The 17,034-nt window shown below is 58.9% G+C and overlaps 2 protein-coding genes across 2 annotated transcripts; both read left to right on the top strand.

The window, feature by feature from the left end:
• Positions 1–507: 507 nt before the first annotated feature.
• On the top strand, positions 508–16,828 carry KLHL40 (kelch like family member 40). Its single transcript, XM_040994938.1, has 7 exons — positions 508–512; positions 12,374–13,570; positions 14,657–14,817; positions 14,980–15,087; positions 15,204–15,389; positions 16,121–16,267; positions 16,717–16,828. The coding sequence occupies exons 2-7, from the start codon at positions 12,407–12,409 to the stop codon at positions 16,826–16,828; spliced, it is 1,878 nt and encodes a 625-aa protein (XP_040850872.1). The 5' UTR covers positions 508–512; positions 12,374–12,406.
• ZBTB47 (zinc finger and BTB domain containing 47) lies at positions 580–5,983 on the top strand. Its single transcript, XM_040994939.1, has 5 exons — positions 580–2,091; positions 3,293–3,440; positions 4,428–4,543; positions 4,933–5,077; positions 5,251–5,983. The coding sequence occupies exons 1-5, from the start codon at positions 595–597 to the stop codon at positions 5,628–5,630; spliced, it is 2,286 nt and encodes a 761-aa protein (XP_040850873.1). The 5' UTR covers positions 580–594; the 3' UTR covers positions 5,631–5,983.
• Positions 16,829–17,034: the final 206 nt, after the last annotated feature.

Below are 17,034 nucleotides of genomic sequence, written 5' to 3' on the forward strand. Positions count from 1 at the left end.
GCTCACTGCTGGTGTGGTGAGAGCTCTAATGTTGCAGTTTTGCTGCCCAGCTGGCTCTGAGAGGCCAGAAGCGAGCACCTGGGCCTAACCAGATGCGTTTGGGCCCTGGCAAGTTTGTTCTTACTGGCACATGAGAGCACGGGGCCCGGGAAATGCTGGCTGAATGACCAAGCCCCTCCTGGGGTGACAACTGTGTCCCGACTTGCCTGGGATTGTCATGGTCCCATCACTGGAAGCCCTGCTCCCAGCCCCTCTGCCTGCCTGCAGGGACGTCTCCTTTCACAGGGAAAAAGCCAAAGGCCTGGGAGTGAGTGGTCTGACCCCAGGAGTTGACCATCAGCCTCAAAAGGTCACGGTCAATCTGAGGTTGAGCCCAGAGGGTCAGCTGAAGTGGACTTGAGTCCTCGCCTTCAGGCTCCTTTTGCCTGGGAAGTGGAGTGGGGAGGGGTGAGTGGGGGTGGCCACCCACAGCCCTTGAGCTTTTCTGTTGTCTCCCCCCAACCCCCTTGGCAGTTGCTGGTTGAGAAGACAACCGACTCACCGGCGGCCGAGTTCTCGCTGGTGGAGGACGTGGCGCTGCACTTCGCCTGCTTGATGGGCCGCCTCAACGAGCAGCGCCTCTTCCAGCCCGACCTCTGCGACGTGGACCTGGTGCTGGTGCCCCAGCGCAGCGTCTTCCCTGCGCACAAGGGCGTGCTGGCCGCCTACAGCCAGTTCTTCCACTCGCTTTTCACCCAGAACAAGCAGCTGCAGCGTGTGGAGCTGTCCCTGGAGGCGCTGGCACCCGGTGGCCTGCAGCAGATCCTCAACTTCATCTACACATCCAAGCTGCTGGTCAACGCGGCCAACGTCCACGAGGTGCTCAGCGCTGCCTCCTTACTGCAGATGGCCGACATCGCTGCATCCTGCCAGGAACTGCTGGACGCCCGCTCCCTAGGCCCGCCGGGCCCCAGCACTGTGGCCCTGGCACAGCCCGTGGCCAGCTGTGCCCCTGCCGCACCACCCTACTACTGTGACATCAAACAGGAGGCCGACGCCCCCGGCCTACCCAAGATCTACGCCCGTGAGGGCCCTGACCCCTATTCGGTGCGCGTTGAGGACAGAGCGGGGACCGCTGGGGACCCAGTGCCTACAGCCCTCGGGCCAGCCCAGCCCTTCTTTAAAGAGGAGAAGGAAGGTGTTGTGGAAGAGGCTGGCGGACCCCCCACCAGCCTGTGCAAGCTGGAGGGTGGGGAGGAGTTGGAGGAAGAACTCGGGGCTCCCGGCAGCTACGGGCGCCAGGAGCAATCCCAGATCATTGTGGAGGTGAACCTGAACAACCAGACCCTGCACGTGTCCACGGGGCCCGAGGGGAAGCCGGGCACTGGGACCAGCCCGGCCTCCATGGCGCTGGGCCGGGACGATGGGCTGCAGAGACACTCAGAAGAGGAGGAGGAGGAAGAAGAGGAGGAGGAGGAAGAAGAGGAGGAAGAAGAGGGTGGTGGTAGTGGTGGGGGCGAGGAGGAGGAAGAAGAGGAGGAGGAAGAGGGTGGCAGTCCCGGAGAGGAGGAAGATGAGGAGGAGGAAGGGCACAGTGAACAGGAAGAGGAGGAGGAGGAGGAGGAGGAAGGACACAGCGAGCAGGATCCAGAGAGTTCCGAGGAGGAGGAGGAAGAGGAGGAAGAAGGGGAGGCCGGGGCCAGGCAGGGGCCAGCAGGCTCTGGGGGCCGCCGGGGCAGCCAGGCAGAGCCCACTCCCCACAGTCGCATGGCCACACGGTCCCGGGAAGGTGCCCGGCGGCGGAGCAGCCCGGAGCCAGAGGAGCCTGGGCGGCGGGGTGGGAAGCGACCGAAGCCACCTCCCGGGGTCGTGTCTGCAGCGGCCCGCAGCACACCAGCCCCTGACGGGCTGGGGGCCAAGGTGAAACTAGAGGAGAAGCAGCACCACCCCTGCCAGAAGTGCCCGCGGGTTTTCAACAACCGCTGGTACCTGGAGAAGCACATGAACGTGACCCACAGCCGCATGCAGATCTGCGACCAGTGCGGCAAGCGCTTCCTGCTGGAGAGCGAGCTGCTGCTGCACCGGCAGACAGACTGCGAGCGCAACATCCAGGTGGGCCTCCCTGGGCTCCAGGTGCTGCCCACCCACCCTGGGGGCAAAGCAGGCTTAAGCCCCCAGACCGTCAGACCAGCCAACCCCGGCTCGTGGCTCTCGGGGTAGAGCTGGGCCTTGGCACACGGGAAGGATTTGGAACCCACAGTGCCCTTGGCCACAGCGGTGAAGGAGACCATGGATATGGGATAAGAGCTGGGAGCGGCTGAGGCCAGGGGCAGCCAGCCTCAGGGAGGGATGAGTCAGACTGTTTTAACATCCGTTGGGCTGCAGGAAGGCCAGCAGGGCCACCGTGTAGCTTCACAGGCTCTGCACTGCACAGAAGCACAAAAGAAGGGAGGACAGGCTTATTGGAGGGAGGGGACCAGGGGGTGGGGTACCATTTTCTACTTCCCACAAAACATAGTCCAGCTAGAGGAAGCTTCTACAGGCCTGGGCCTGGAGAAGAAGGATGGGCTGAACATTTTTGGCAGGGCAGGCAGGGGCTGCTAGGGTGAGGCAGGGGAGAGGGGCTGGCTTTCGGTGGTGGTGTGTGGGGCAGCAAGCCAACTGGGATCCCTAAGGGTGGTTCTAAGCCGCAGGTAGGTGGGTGCTAATTGCCCAAGCTAATTGCTAATTGCAGCATCCTTGGGGAACAAGTGTTACCTGGGGGTTTGCGTAGTAACCTGCTCTGCTCTCAAGCACCTGTTCCCACTCGCCTGCCACCTGCCAAATACCTGGGCCTCCATTTTAACATGGGTACCCTGACCCAGTTTTTGCCCAGGTCTTGGCCTCCAGCCTCCTGAAGGCCTGTGAGGAGGAGGATGTGGTCCCCACAGCCATGCTCCTTAGGCCCCAGGGCCTCCTGCAGTCCCTTCCCTGTCAGTCCTGTGGGGATCCATTCCCCTTAGGGCTGTCTGGTGTCAGAGCATGAGTTTCAGCAGTGTTCATGTTCCCATTCTGTGCCCCTGGAAGAGATGACCCCTGGTTCTAGTTGAGCCCAAGATGGAGGAGGGTCCCAGGCAGCAGTTGTGGTGGGCGAGGTAAGTGCGTTAGAACATTCCCTTACTGCACTGTGGGAGCCTCAGATCTGGCTGTTCCTTGGATCTTACGCCCTCTCTAGCATGTGTCAGGGAGGGACACTGAGACTCCAGAGGGTCCGTGTGACTTGTGCAAGGGTCCTGCCTCGGGCTCCTAGGCCTGACGCTGTCACTCCCCACAGTGTGTGACGTGCGGCAAAGCTTTCAAGAAGCTTTGGTCCCTCCACGAGCACAACAAGATCGTGCATGGCTATGCGGAGAAGAAGTTTTCGTGTGAGATCTGCGAGAAGAAGTTCTACACCATGGCTCACGTGCGCAAGCACATGGTCGGTAAGCCTGGACTGCAGGGGGACACGGCAGAAGACATGGGTGGACCAGCCTCTGGCTGCACCTGGCCAAGGGCAGCGTGAGGGGTGAGCTGGGAGTCCTGGTGAGGCAGGCTGCAGTGGCAGGTGCAGCCTGCACAGGCTTAGGCCACGACTGCTGTGCACATGTGAGTGCCTGGACAAGACGTCAAGAGGCCACCAGAATCCAGCTGGCATGCAGCTGTATGTCTTGGCGTGGGGTGGTATCCTTGTGAATTACGTGGAGTGCCATGTGGACTGGCCCAGGCTTTCCCTGATATGGCCTGCCCCCTGGCCAGGGCCAGCCACTCCTGAACTCAGTCAGAAGGCCCTCTAATGTGCTTGGGCCATGCCATCCAGATGGGCCCCACTGGAATTCTTGTCGTCTTCCTGAACTTGTTCTGAGCCTGGGACTCGAGGCAGAGGTGGCCAATGCAGACAGCAGGACCCTGACCAGCACTTCTTGCTTTTGTCCGAACAAGGCTGGGGACTGTTGGGTGTTAACTGGGACCCTGGGGTCTACGCCTTAGTCACAAGCATGCTGGGCTTCCCAGGCGGTCCCTGAGCCCAGGCCTTCCTCTCAGATATCCTGGGAAGAGTCTGTTGCTTCTCACCTGTCCTGGGCCCAAGGCCAAGGCCTTTCCTTGGACCACGCCCTGTAGAAGCCCCAGCCCTCACAGCTGGGCCATTGTGAGCCCTGTTCCATAGGCCTAGGGAGATCAAGGGGGAAGCCGGTGGTCTGGCTAGGGTCTGGACAGAAGCTGGTCCTACCCAGGGCCTGGCTTCCAGCTTTCCCCAAAGCTTTGGACCAAGGCAGCCCTGATTGTTTTCCTTTGGCCAAGGGCCTGGAGGGAAGGGGTCCTTCCTGGGAAGCAGCCCACAGGTCTGTTCCAGAAGGCAGGATCTGGGTCCAGCATGGGGGTGGTGTCGAGGTGAACCCTGAGACACACTGGCCTTGGTGCTCACCCCACAGCCCATACCAAGGACATGCCCTTCACATGCGAGACCTGCGGGAAGTCCTTCAAGCGTAGCATGTCGCTCAAGGTGCACTCGCTGCAGCACTCCGGGGAGAAGCCCTTCCGCTGTGAGGTGAGCTGCCAGCTGGGGACGGGGAGCAGGGCCAGCAGCTGCTGGAAAAGCAGGAGCCAGAAGCTCAGGGGCCCTTCCACTGCCACCCCCCAAAGTGCCGCTTACTACCCCATACCCCCCAGACATGCAGCATGGGAAGTCGGCCTGGACTCCCAGAGGTGGGGGCCAGGAGCACCCTAGGCAGGGAGAGCTGAGGTGGGAGACCACAGGAGGGGATGACGGAGCTCTAGAACCCAGTTCCCCAGCTGAGATCTTCATGTGCATGCATACCTGCCCAGACAGCCCCCAGAATCCTCTCCTGGGCTTGTCCTCACACACACCTACCACCTTGTCCGGAAACCCCTCCCCATGCGTGCCGAGCCTCACCCTCCCCGCACCTGCACCCCCAGAACTGCAACGAACGCTTCCAGTACAAGTACCAGCTGCGCTCGCACATGAGCATCCACATCGGCCACAAGCAGTTCATGTGCCAGTGGTGCGGCAAGGACTTCAACATGAAGCAGTACTTTGATGAGCACATGAAGACCCACACAGGTGCACAGTGGGGAGACCCAGCGGGGTTGGTGGGGACGGGGCAGGGGCAGGGTTGGAGTGCTCCAGGAGGCCTGGTCACACCCCTTCTCCCTCTGGCCCTGGCTGGGGAGGCTCCTAGGGCTTGGGTTCTGGCTGCTCCCCAGCAACTGACAGCCCGCTGCACAACCAACCAGGGGAGAAGCCCTACATCTGTGAGATCTGCGGCAAGAGCTTCACCAGCCGGCCCAACATGAAACGCCACCGGCGCACGCACACTGGCGAGAAGCCATACCCATGCGACGTCTGCGGCCAACGCTTCCGCTTCTCCAACATGCTCAAGGCCCACAAGGAGAAGTGCTTCCGTGTCAGCCACCCACTGGCCAGTGACGCACCCCCTGCTGGTCCCAGCCTGCCCCCCACCCAAGCTCAGACCCATGCCCTGCCCCTACTCCCCGGCCTGACCCAGACCCTGCCACCTCCACCACACCTGCCACCTCCACCGCCGCTCTTCCCCACTGTGGCCAACACTGGTGGTGGTGGCAGCAGTAGCGGCAGGCTGAATGCCAGCAACTAAGGGCCGGACTGCACCTGCTAGGCTTGGGAGCGCGGGGTCCACTTTGGGAGGGCCGCAGGCTGGGCCAGGGTGGCTGGCCGGGTTCCGCGTTAAGGCTCTGGCCACACAGCACACCTGCATGGTGCCCTCCTTTCTGCCACTCCTTGAAGCCTTTACTTTTTTTTTTTTCAAAGTATAGGAACAAGAAAAGAGGGGCCACAGCAGCACCCCACTCCAGGTGAGAGGAGTGCTGGAGGCAGCTGGCCTGACCAGACCACTTTGGGGTGACATCCTTGGAGGTGTTGTGGGCCCAGGCAGGCCTTGAGTGTGTGGGCTGGGAGTGGGGAAGCTGATGGGGGCCACAGGCTCAGCTCTGGTAGTGTGGGGCATGGGGCGGGATGCTGACCCCCAGCCACACTCCCCTGCGGGCCATTTGTCCCCAGGGGCATCCAGAACCAGTCTCTGGCTGGGTTGGGACTCAGAAGCTGAGTGTGGGATGCATACTTTAAGGTTTCAAGGTGCTACCAGTGGGGCTGGGCGGGGCTGTCATGCACAGGGCACCCCATCCCTCAGCAGCCACCCTGGTGTGGAGAGGTGTACATCCGTCTCTCATCTCCGAAGGCCTCACCTCCCTGCTGGACCTGACCACAGCCCACCCCTGGCTGGCAGGTCCCAGCATCCTTGTCCCCCCTCTCTGGCTGGCCTCTGCAGTGGTGGGTGGGGAGTAGAGCCTGCATGTTCAGGCCCAGGGGGTGGGTGAGCGGCCCAGCCTGTGGCCCCATGCTTGCCCCCAAGAGGCCAGCACTAATAGGATTCCCTCCCCCCCTTTTTTTGTTGTCATTTATAATGTCTTTATTCCTGCCTTTGAAACAGGGAGGAAGGTTCTATAAGCTACACTTCTCCTAGTTAAGCTCTTTCCCATTGTGTTTATATGGTTCTGTTCGTTATACTCTCTGCACCTTACCACCCCCTCTGCCCACCCCGCCCTCCACCCCCTACTTGCCCCAACATGGCCTGAGTGGGAAGAGGCCTGGGCCCAAGGGGGCTGGTGGGAAGGGGGTACTGAATGCCTCTGACCTCCTTGGGAGGCCCGGAGGCTGGGGACATTTCAATCATCAATAAACAAAGCACTTTATTCTGTACAGATGCGGGCAGACCTGAGGTGCCCAAGTGATTTGAGGATTTGTGGCAAGCCACACGCCACCACACGTCCTCTGGGCTGGGAGGGGGTGAACGCCAGCAGCTGGCCTGGCCTGGCGGAGTCTGTGGGGCTACGGCTGGAACCTCTAAACCAGAGCCTATTGACAGCACCCTCAGGCACCCCTGTTATTCCTGGGTTTGGGGGGGTTGGAAAGTGGATCCTTCCCCAAGACAGGGGACATTGTAGCTCCTTCATGATAGGTTAGGGGCTCCAGCGTCTTGGGGGGGACAGTGCCCACTTTTAGGCTCCTGGTTACTGTGGCTCTTGTCCTTTCCGACACCCCCTGATCTCTGGGCTTCCATGGCGTCCTCAGGGTCTCCATTTCCCTTTGCTATTCTTAACCTTCTGATCCTAGTGCTAGGCATCTCATCAGGAGCTGACTCACATCTACCCCTCCCCCCCGGGTCTCCCTTCCCTGGAGGGCACAGGCAGGAGCCCCATAGGTCCTCCCAACTTGTGTCCCTGGCATAAAGATTCTCCTAGGGACAAGTGGTCTTGTCACCTATTGGTCCCTACTACAGCATGAGTGGGCCTGTTCAAGGCCATACACAAATAGGCAGAAGTGGGACCCTTGTTTCCCACTTTGACCCTTGTGGGGGGCAGGTGGAAGGCTGGACACTGGTCACATAGTCACTGGAGCTGTCACCAGCCTGCCCCTCCACTGGGAGGCTTCTGTGTCCCTGGTGCTAACGCTCTCTTTCACTGGCCCAGCGTGGCTGGGTGCTTCGTTGCAGCCTGACCATGAGGCCAGCAGCAATAACAGAACCTCAGCAGAGCCAGTGTGGACAGGGTTCTTGCTCTGCCAGCTCTGGCATTTTCTTCTTATTTGTCAAATTCCTGGGCACTCGCATGTTGGGGTGAGGGGACTGGGGGCATCGCAACTACTTGTGATGGAGATCTGCAGGGCCCCCTCCCTTGAGCTATTCTTGTCAGCCTGTGCCTGGGCCCCTGCTCTCCTGGCCATGCTGGTCTTGGTCCAGTGTTAAGGAGAGGAGAGATGGTCAGAATGCTGAGTGAGCCCTGAGCCTGGTGGTCACAGGGCTGGGGACTGCACCTCCTGTCTCTGGCTCAGGCTACCAGGGTCTCCACAGTGAGGGGCTTGGTGATGGCAGAAGGACCACGCCCCCCCACATGTGGGTCCTTGATGTCTGATTCCCCAGTCCCAGGGTGCATGGAACTGCAGGCACCCCAGTGAGAAGAATGAAGGGAATAAAATCAGTTCAACTCCTGTCCCCTGACCGGCCTCTTTTTTGTGCCTTGCTGACTTGAGCAAGGGTGACTTGTGGGCACCTGCACCCAGAGCAGCCACAGAGTCCACCTCCCTATCTTACCTGCTTTTGATTGTTGTAAAATGCTTGCTTACATTTTACTTGAAAGGCAGTGTGAGAGTTCTTTCGTCCAATGGTTCTTTCTCCTAAATGCTTACCACATCTGGCTCTGGGCAAAGCCAGGAGCCTCCAACTCGAACCTAAGTCTCCTATAGGACCCAAGTACTGGAACCATCACCTGCTGCCTCCTAGGGTGTGCCCTGGCAAGAAGTCAGAATCAGAAACAGAGCCGGGACTGGAACGCAGGTCCTTCAGTATGAGCTGACACCTACCTCCCTGTGTCTCCATCTTGAAGGTGGGCTAAATTCCTGGAAACACTGACAGGCAACACTGTCAGTGAAGGTCCCTGAACCGTGTGAGGCATGTAGAGGTCCTGGGCTTTTCACGAGTGCCAGTATTGGCAGCACCAGCCCAGGATGGCAGGGATCAGTGCTGCCCATCCGTGTGCTCAGCATTGGGGTGCTATGATGAGCAAGAAGGACCAGATGGGCAGACAGTCGCAGTGCTGACAACAGTCACCTGGGAAGATGGGAGCTCAGGCCTGTGACCATTGGAGGCCTCGGAGGAGGGGAAAGGCAGTTCTCTGTGGGGACTAGCTGTTGTCCAGCTGACACAAGGAGACTTCAAAATATCCATGGGAAAGAGAATGAGCAGATAAGTCAGTGTGGTTTGAAGGCCACACAAGAGGGTTTTTTGTTTTGCTTTGCTTGCCATCATGTCAAGTCAGCTCATCCTGTTGCCAGCAAGCCCACTGGATGAGACCTGAAGGGTGAGCATCTTCAGTGGGCAGCCCTTGCCACGCCCTCAGCCCTGAAAGCTGGCCAACCAGCTCTGTTCTCCAAACCAGGGACAGAAACTAAAGGATCTGATAGCCTGAGAGGGAGGGAAAAATTTAAGGGGTCTTGAACAAACAACGTGGCCAGGCCACCCTGCAGTGAAGCCTCCTGAGGGACATGCCAGGGCACTGCGGGTGAAGCCACCTTCCTGCAACGCTGGCATCCCATTTGAGTCCCCGCAGCTGTCCCACTTCCCTGCTAATATACCTAGCAAAGCAGCAGGAGATGGTCTAAGTGTTTTGACCCTGCCACCCACATGGGAAGCCCAGATAGGGTTTCTGGCTCCTGGGTTCAGCTTGGTCCCACTCTGGCCATTGCATGCATTTTGGGGGTGACCCAGCAGGTGGAAGGTATCTAGGTCAAAGAAGCCAGACAGCCAACAGAAGAATGTAGGGCATGATTCCTCTTGTACAAAACCCTAGGAACACCAGTGAAGTGCAGGGACAGAAGGCAGGCTTGTGACTGGACTCAGAATGTCTCAGGAGGAAGGAAGGAGAGACTTTTGTGGGTGATGACCATGTCCCCTTTCTTGAGTGTGGCAGTCAGTGGTGGTTCCGTGGGTATATAGACACCTGGAGAAATTTAGCAAGTTACACCCTTTAAATATATGCTGTCACCTTTGCCTCAACACAGCTCTTTAATAAACACGAGTAGCTCTCCCCCTGTTTGCAGTCCATTGAGATGTCCGTTTCCAGGAACAGGTGGTTAGCCCATCTCCCACATCAATGACCACACCCCCTCTCCCAACTCCAGTTTCCCACCTGTGTAGACCCTGGAGGGCAGGAAGCTGGATTGGGTTGAGTTTCCAGCTCCGGGCGCACCCCTGAACCAGTCCTGACTACTGGAGGCCTGTGAAGGATGAGCTTGTGCTGGGGAGCTGTCTGTCTTTCAGATGAGCAAACAAAAAATGTCAGTTTCCATAAAATGAGGGGAAAAAAACCCGCTTTGCTCCTAGTTTTGGAGTGAGAATGAACCGAGCACAAATGGAGTGAGATGTCATCTTCACTTGGATTCAACTCATTCTTCCTCTGCACCCATGTCTGAACCCCTGGGCTTCTCAGGATCGTGAGAGCTGCTGGGGTGGAGGAGGCACGCACGGGATTGGCCAGGACTCTGGGACTTACACTGAAGCTGCTGATGGGGGCCTGAGAAACTTGAGAGGGTGTTCTCTCTATTTTTGCATGCCTTTCCATTTTTCACACACACATACAAAATCATTGAAATAGTAGCTCCTCATTTCACCCCAGCAAGAAGCTGCCAGAGGCCCACGTGACCCCCTATGAACTCTCCCCCTTACCCAGTTTTCCTCTTACATTCTGGTTCGCTGCTCTAGTCCCACTCACCGCCTTGCTGTTCCTGGAACATGCTAAGGCGCTGTCCTGCCCCAGGGCCTTTGCTTAAGCTGCTTCCCTCGTTGGAACCCTCCCAGCAAGTCCATCCTAACTTGTTCCACCTGATATTGTTGAGAGCGCCACCTGTCGCACCACGCAACTCTATCACCGCCCAAGGCCCTAGATGACCAACCAACCGTCTATTGGTGACTAACCTCCCCTGCAACCCTCCCCATCCCAACTCCAGGAATGTGAGCTCCATAAAGACAGGAATTCCTGCTTGATTCATTGCAGGCTGAACCCTCTCAGCACAGTAGGTTCTCGATGCGTGAATGAGTCACACATAAATATTCTAGTAGGGTGCCTGGTAGGGAGGGAGCATTGTGAGACCAATCACAACCTAAAAATACTTGAGGAAGTCATTGGATAAATATAAATTGGATGTGCATTTGGTAAGCGTAACTTCATTGTGCCGTCTCCCCCAGTCTTTGGTAAAGGAGGCCACGTTTGCTGGAGGTTTTTGTTAAGGCTCAGAAAGCAGTGAGCGAGGATTTTCCCACAGTCTTCAGGGATGGACAGGGCTGCTCGGAAGCCTGTTCCGGCACCTGCCAGCTGTGCATCCTGAACAGGCTGCTGAGGCTCTCGGGGCCTTGTCCTCTGCCTGATGGTACTTGCTAGAAATGGTCTGAAGTCCAGGGCTGACCTGGAAGTTGACCACCAGCCCTCTTTGAGCCAGTCCTTGCCCTGCAGACAAGAGATAGGACCACCTCCAGGGTCTGACTGAAGATTGTGGCCCTCTTTGACTTGCTAGTGGTCAGGTACACTGCACAGGTGGGACTGCTGCTGAGCTCACAGAAGGGCAGGTGACTCAGTCTTGGCCCAGCCTGAGGTCTTCTCTTCTGTCCCTCCCTGCCATTCCCCTGCCCCCCAGCAGGACAGCAGTTATAAACAAGTGACTCAGAGGAATGATGGGGGAGTGCCCCTTAACAGTTCATACCAGTATCCCGGGGGCTAAATTTAACCCACAGCTGCAGCCTCTGGCACTTTGGGAACAAGTTAATTTTGGTGGCTGAGGCTGCAGTGTGTGTGTGTGTGCGCGTGCACGTGGGGAGGGGGAGGAACGGTCATCAGGGTGGGCTTTGACTGTGACCCCTTAAGCCACACGCACAGGAGAGAGGCTCCCAGAGGCCCTTGTTCTCGTGTGGCCCCAGGGCAACACACACAGGCAAGCAGAGTCCTGGAATGTGGACTTGCCGAGTTCTGCCTTTTGAGCAGCAGCATTGAGGAGGCCTCTGCCCCAGAATGTGAAGCCTCTGAGTCGGACCCCTCCAACAGATCATAGTGCTCTGGCAGAGCAGGGGGAGGGGGCGGCCTTGGCAGGCTGACACTCTCCAACGTGTACTGCTGGTCTCCATACCTCCGCACTTTCTCCTCTACCTCCTGCTTGCATAGCAGAGGAACCCACTGAGTTTGCACTGGAAGAAAAGGGGCTATCTCCTTTAAAGGGTTGTCACCTTGTTTGCCTGAGAGCTTTCTTGTAAGAAGCAGGAGGGGTGGGGTCTCAGACCTGGGGCAGAAAGAGGAGAAGCTCTTCCCATTTTACAGGTGGGCAGCAAGGTCCCCCCAAGGGTGAATGCCACATCCAACCAAGCTCACTGAGCAGGAATCCCAAAGCAGACTGAACAAGGAAGATGGAAACACCCTAACAGATAGTTCCACAAGGCACAAAGGAATGGATACCCTAGAAGAGGGCTCCAGTGTTCCCCTCTGCCTGGACTTGGGGGGGTTCTTCACACGCGGTCACCCCGCAATCCAAGGAGTCCAGGGTCAGTGTTGAGCTGGAATGAGACTCCCAACTTTGAGGAAGGCCCAGACAACCTACCCCCATCCCATGAGCCTCTGCAGCTGAGTCAATGCCGCTCTGGGAGGGGGCCTCTGCCCAGCTGTCCCCACCGTGCGTCATGTGCGGGAGGCAGGGCGGCTCGCCTTACAGGGCCGGGGCCACCTCTATATATAACCCGGGAGACAAGTGCGCACTTGGAACACAGGAGTGCTGGACTACACAGAGGCGTCCCGCAACGCTGCCCTTAGGCCCCTCATCATGGCACTGAGTTTGGAGCAAGCAGAGGAGCAGCGGCTCTACCAACAGACGCTCCTGCAGGAAGGGCTCAAAGACATGCTGGACCACGGCAAGTTCCTGGACTGCGTGGTGCGTGCCGGTGAGCGCGAGTTCCCGTGCCACCGCCTGGTGCTCGCAGCCTGCAGCCCTTACTTCCGGGCGCGTTTCCTGGCCGAGCCAGAGAATGCGGGCGAGCTGCGCCTGGAAGAGGTGTCCCCAGACGTGGTGGCTCAGGTGCTGCACTACCTGTACACGTCGGAGATCGCGTTGGACGAAGCGAGCGTCCAGGACCTGTTTGCCGCAGCGCACCGCTTCCAGATCCCATCCATCTTCACCATCTGTGTGTCCTTCCTGCAGAAGCGCCTGTGCCTCGCCAACTGCCTGGCCGTCTTCCGCCTGGGCCTCCTGCTCGACTGCGCACGCCTGGCCATAGCCGCGCGTGATTTCATCTGTGCGCGCTTCACGCTGGTGGCACGTGACGCCGACTTCCTGGGACTCTCACCCGACGAGCTCATCGCCATCATCTCCAGCGACGGCCTCAACGTGGAGAAAGAGGAGGCGGTGTTCGAGGCGGTGATGCGCTGGGCATCCAGTGGCGATGCCGAGGCGAAGGCCGAGCGCCAGCGCGCGCTGCCCACGGTCTTCGAGAGCGTGCGCTGCCGCCTGCTGCCGCGTGCCTTCCTGGAGAGCCGCGTGGAGCGCCACCCTCTCGTGCGCGCCCAGCCCGAACTGCTGCGCAAGGTGCAGATGGTGAAGGATGCGCATGATGGCCGTCTCACCACACTGCGCAAGAAGAAGAAAGGGAAGGAGGCAGCCGGCGCCAAGGAGGCCGGCAAGGGCACCGAAGTGGAAAAGAAAGAGGAGGAGGGCGAGGAGAAGGAAGAGGAGGAACGCATTCTTCCTGGGATCCTGAATGACACGCTGCGCTTTGGCATGTTCTTGCAGGACCTCATCTTCATGGTCAGCGAGCAGGGCGCCGTGGCCTACGACCCAGCAGCCAATGAGTGTTACTGTGCCTCCCTCTCCACCCAGATCCCCAAGAACCACGTGAGTCTGGTGACCAAGGAGAACCAGATCTTTGTGGCTGGGGGTCTCTTCTACAACGAGGACAACAAGGAAGACCCCATGAGTGCTTACTTCCTTCAGGTGCCTGGCCAGTCTTGGACGGGAGGGGTGTGGGGAGGCATGAGTTCTGAGCACTAGGGGCGGGGGTAGGGGGGAATCCTGTGTCTGGCTTGGGGCCTGTCTCTGGTCTCTGGTGGGATGTTGATGGATAGCCATTGGCCTGAGGGTTGAGAATGGTTCCAGGAAGCAACCAAGGAGCTACATCCCTTGGGTGCCCAAGTATTGCCAGGGGGACATGAGTCCCTCTGGTTGGAACATGTTGGAGACCCTGCTCTTGCACAACGGTTGGGGCCGGGCACAGCAAGAGCATGGTCAGTGAAAGGATCCTGGCCCGGATACCCCAGATTGAAGGGCCATCTGCCTAACCCTCACACTGTACGGACAAGGATACCGAGGCTCAAGGAAGACCAGCAGAGCCAAGTTCCCAGTCCAAGTTGGGGATGTGACTGTGGGGTCTCAGCTGAGTGCTGGAGACTGATCATGTAGGGGTCAGCTTGGCCAGTGGGGTGGAATTTGGAGACTTGAAGGAGGAAGTGGCAGTGTTCCTGGTTGTAGGGCTTGGTGAGCAAGGACCAGGGCCAGGAATGAGCCTGGAGAGTGCTTCAGTCATTGAGGCCCGACCAGCACGAGGGGTGAGGGGCAGCTCTGCCAGGGGCCTGGCCAGCAGTGTGAGCCCATTGTTTATTCTCCCCAGGCCTTTCTTTGTAAATAGAGTATTATTCTTCCTGCTTGCTAAGGTTATTGGAAGGTTAAACAATGCTGTTACATGTGCATCAGTGCCACCACAGTCAGCTCAGAAAACTGTCCAAAAATGTGGGCCTAGGGCTGCACCCTACAGACCAAGGGGGGTATGTCGGCAAGTTCCCTTGCAGGGGAGCGGCAGGTCCAGGTTGGGATATTGCAAAGGGGAAGGGCCAAGGCCAGAACTGGCTCTTCTTCCCAGAGGACCCTCCTCAGTCTGGCTGCAGGTTTCCCCATCCCTGTACTATAATGGTGGGAGAGGCTGTGCAGGTCCTACCAGGAGACCAGGACCCGGGATGGCAGGACAGGGCTGGGCTGTGCTGTGCTGGGCTTGGGACCATAGCTGACAGTATGTCTGGCCTGCAGTTTGACCACCTGGACTCGGAATGGCTGGGCATGCCACCCCTGCCTTCGCCACGCTGTCTCTTTGGCCTGGGAGAAGCTCTCAACGCCATCTATGTGGTGGGCGGCCGGGAGCTTAAGGACGGCGAGCGCAGCCTGGACTCGGTTCTGTGCTACGACAGGCTGTGAGTGTGGGCTGGGACTCGACCCTTGGGACGGGTTGGGTGACCCCGTAGGGGCCTGCAGATCCTAGACTGTGGGTTGCATTGTGGTTGGCTTGGCTAGGTGACTCTGAGCTGGGCACCTGTCTCCTCCTGCCTGTCTCCCCTGCCCTGCCCTCACCACAGGTCTTTCAAATGGGGCGAGTCGGACCCGCTGCCCTACGTGGTGTATGGCCACTCAGTGCTCTCCCATATGGATCTCGTCTATGTCATTGGCGGCAAGGGCGCAGACAGGTGAGGCTCAGCAGGGTGGGTGAATCTGCGGCTACAGGAGCTCCTGAGGCTGCCCCAGGAGACGCCCCTGCCTCCCTCTACTCACTCCTGCCCCCACCCCCAACTCCTGTCCACAGGAAATGCCTAAACAAGATGTGTGTCTATGACCCCAAGAAATTCGAGTGGAAAGAACTGGCACCCATGCAGACTGCCCGCTCACTCTTTGGTGCCACTGTCCACGATGGCCGCATTTTCGTGGCAGCCGGGGTCACTGACACGGGGCTGACCAGTTCGGCTGAGGTGTACAGCATTGTGGATAACAAGTAGGTGACCGCTCCTTTCCACTTCCTGACAACCACATGCACCCCTGTCCCCTTTGTGTCTGCCTTGGCAGGAGACATAGGCTATATACTGAGTAGGAGAGCAAGACAGGTGGATCAGATGTGTCTGGGGAAGGGAAGGCACAGGGTCATGGCTCACAGAGGGGACCAGGTCACTCAGGAGACAGGCTGAGGGGCCGTGGGGATGGATAACCCTCTAAGTAGAAGTCTGAAGAGGTGCAGGTGCATAAAGCCCTGTGGGCAGCAGCCCATGCTGAAGGCCAGTGGTTCATAGGGTCCTCGATGAGAGCTGCTTTGGAGGGTGTGATGGGGGGCCGTGTGGGGAAGAACCACCTGCAGCAGTGAGCCTACCCTGAGAGTAACTGGGTGTTAACAGAAGAGGGCTAGGGGGCAGGCTCTCCAGGCCTCTGTAGAGCCACAGGGTTGTGTTGGGGGTGATGCTGGGCCCTCTGGGGCAGGAGTCCTAAGTCAGTAGGTGGAAGTTAGCAGGGATAGATACTGGCAAGTCCAGGAGCAGGTTAGATGGAATGACAGAGGAGCAGGAGGCTGCAGAAGGGGGTGAGAGTGCAAGGTTGGGATGCCAGAGGGCAGGAGTTGGGAGTCGGGGCACAGCTAAAGCCAGGGAGAGAGGGGGAGGAGGGGCACCCTTGGCTGGCAGGGACCCCACTGGGCTGGCTGAGGCCCCCAATTGATGCCAAGCCTCATCCTCTCAGGTGGACACCCTTTGAGGCCTTCCCCCAGGAGCGCAGCTCGCTTAGCCTGGTCAGCCTTGGGGGGACCCTGTATGCTCTTGGCGGCTTTGCCACGCTGGAGACTGAGTCCGGAGAGCTGGTGCCCACGGAGCTCAATGACATCTGGAGGTGAGAAAGTGCTCCCAGTGAGGCAAGTGGTCAGAAACTGGGTGGGGGGCGGGGGAACGTGGGGAAGTTCCTGGGGGAAGAACAGAAAACCCCCATGCCCCAGGGGCCGTCAGGGTATGGTCTGGAGGGAGAGCTAAGGCTGGTTTGCTTCCTGGGGCCGGTAGCTTCATGGGGGGGATCAGGAACAGGGCTCAGCCACTGGGGTGTCCCCCAAGCCTACTTTTGGCACTACACAGCTGCTGTAGGTGGCCTTGGGGCACATGAGTTTGGGGATTCTGAGGGGAGAGACGTGTTGTGCCTGTGTAGTATAGACCTTCCTAGGAAGTGGATGTGGGTGTCTGTGGGGGAGGTGTCCTTTGAGGGTAGAGATGGCCCCAAGGCAACCCAGCCATTCCTCCTTGCTGGGTACTCCTCACTGTGGAAGGAGCTGAGCCATCCCCCTCCCCCAGGTACAACGAGGAAGAGAAGAAATGGGAGGGTGTCCTGCGGGAGATCGCCTATGCTGCTGGCGCCACCTTCCTCCCCGTGCGGCTCAACGTGCTGCGCCTGACCAAGATGTGAGGTGCCTGCAGGACCAAGTGCTCCTCCCGCCCAGGCCTGGCCTTGTGGGGGATCCAGGGAAGAAGCTGAAAGGGGCCTGATTCCTCCTGTGATGGTGTCCAGAGGATTGCTTTAGCCAGACAGGGGTGAGAAATTCAGGGTCTCTGAAGGGTCACCATAGCCACCACCCCACCCCACCCCACTCCCACCCTATGGTCTCCTTGGCC

This window comes from Ochotona curzoniae, unplaced genomic scaffold, assembly GCF_017591425.1.
Source record: "Ochotona curzoniae isolate NIBS_2020 unplaced genomic scaffold, NIBS_Ocur_1.0 contig_908, whole genome shotgun sequence".
Taxonomy (NCBI): domain Eukaryota; kingdom Metazoa; phylum Chordata; class Mammalia; order Lagomorpha; family Ochotonidae; genus Ochotona; species Ochotona curzoniae.

Bases quoted from the DNA above. Each gene is read 5' to 3' on its own strand.
- ZBTB47 (XM_040994939.1), top strand. From the start codon at position 595: ATGGGCCGCCTCAACGAGCAGCGCCTCTTCCAGCCCGACCTCTGCGAC. The intron at 3,441-4,427 runs GTAAGCCTGGAC...CTCACCCCACAG, and splicing joins CGTGCGCAAGCACATGGTCG to CCCATACCAAGGACATGCCC. The intron at 5,078-5,250 runs GTGCACAGTGGG...ACAACCAACCAG, and splicing joins GCACATGAAGACCCACACAG to GGGAGAAGCCCTACATCTGT.
- KLHL40 (XM_040994938.1), top strand. From the start codon at position 12,407: ATGGCACTGAGTTTGGAGCAAGCAGAGGAGCAGCGGCTCTACCAACAG. The intron at 14,818-14,979 runs GTGAGTGTGGGC...CCCTCACCACAG, and splicing joins GTTCTGTGCTACGACAGGCT to GTCTTTCAAATGGGGCGAGT. The intron at 16,268-16,716 runs GTGAGAAAGTGC...CCCCTCCCCCAG, and splicing joins GAGCTCAATGACATCTGGAG to GTACAACGAGGAAGAGAAGA.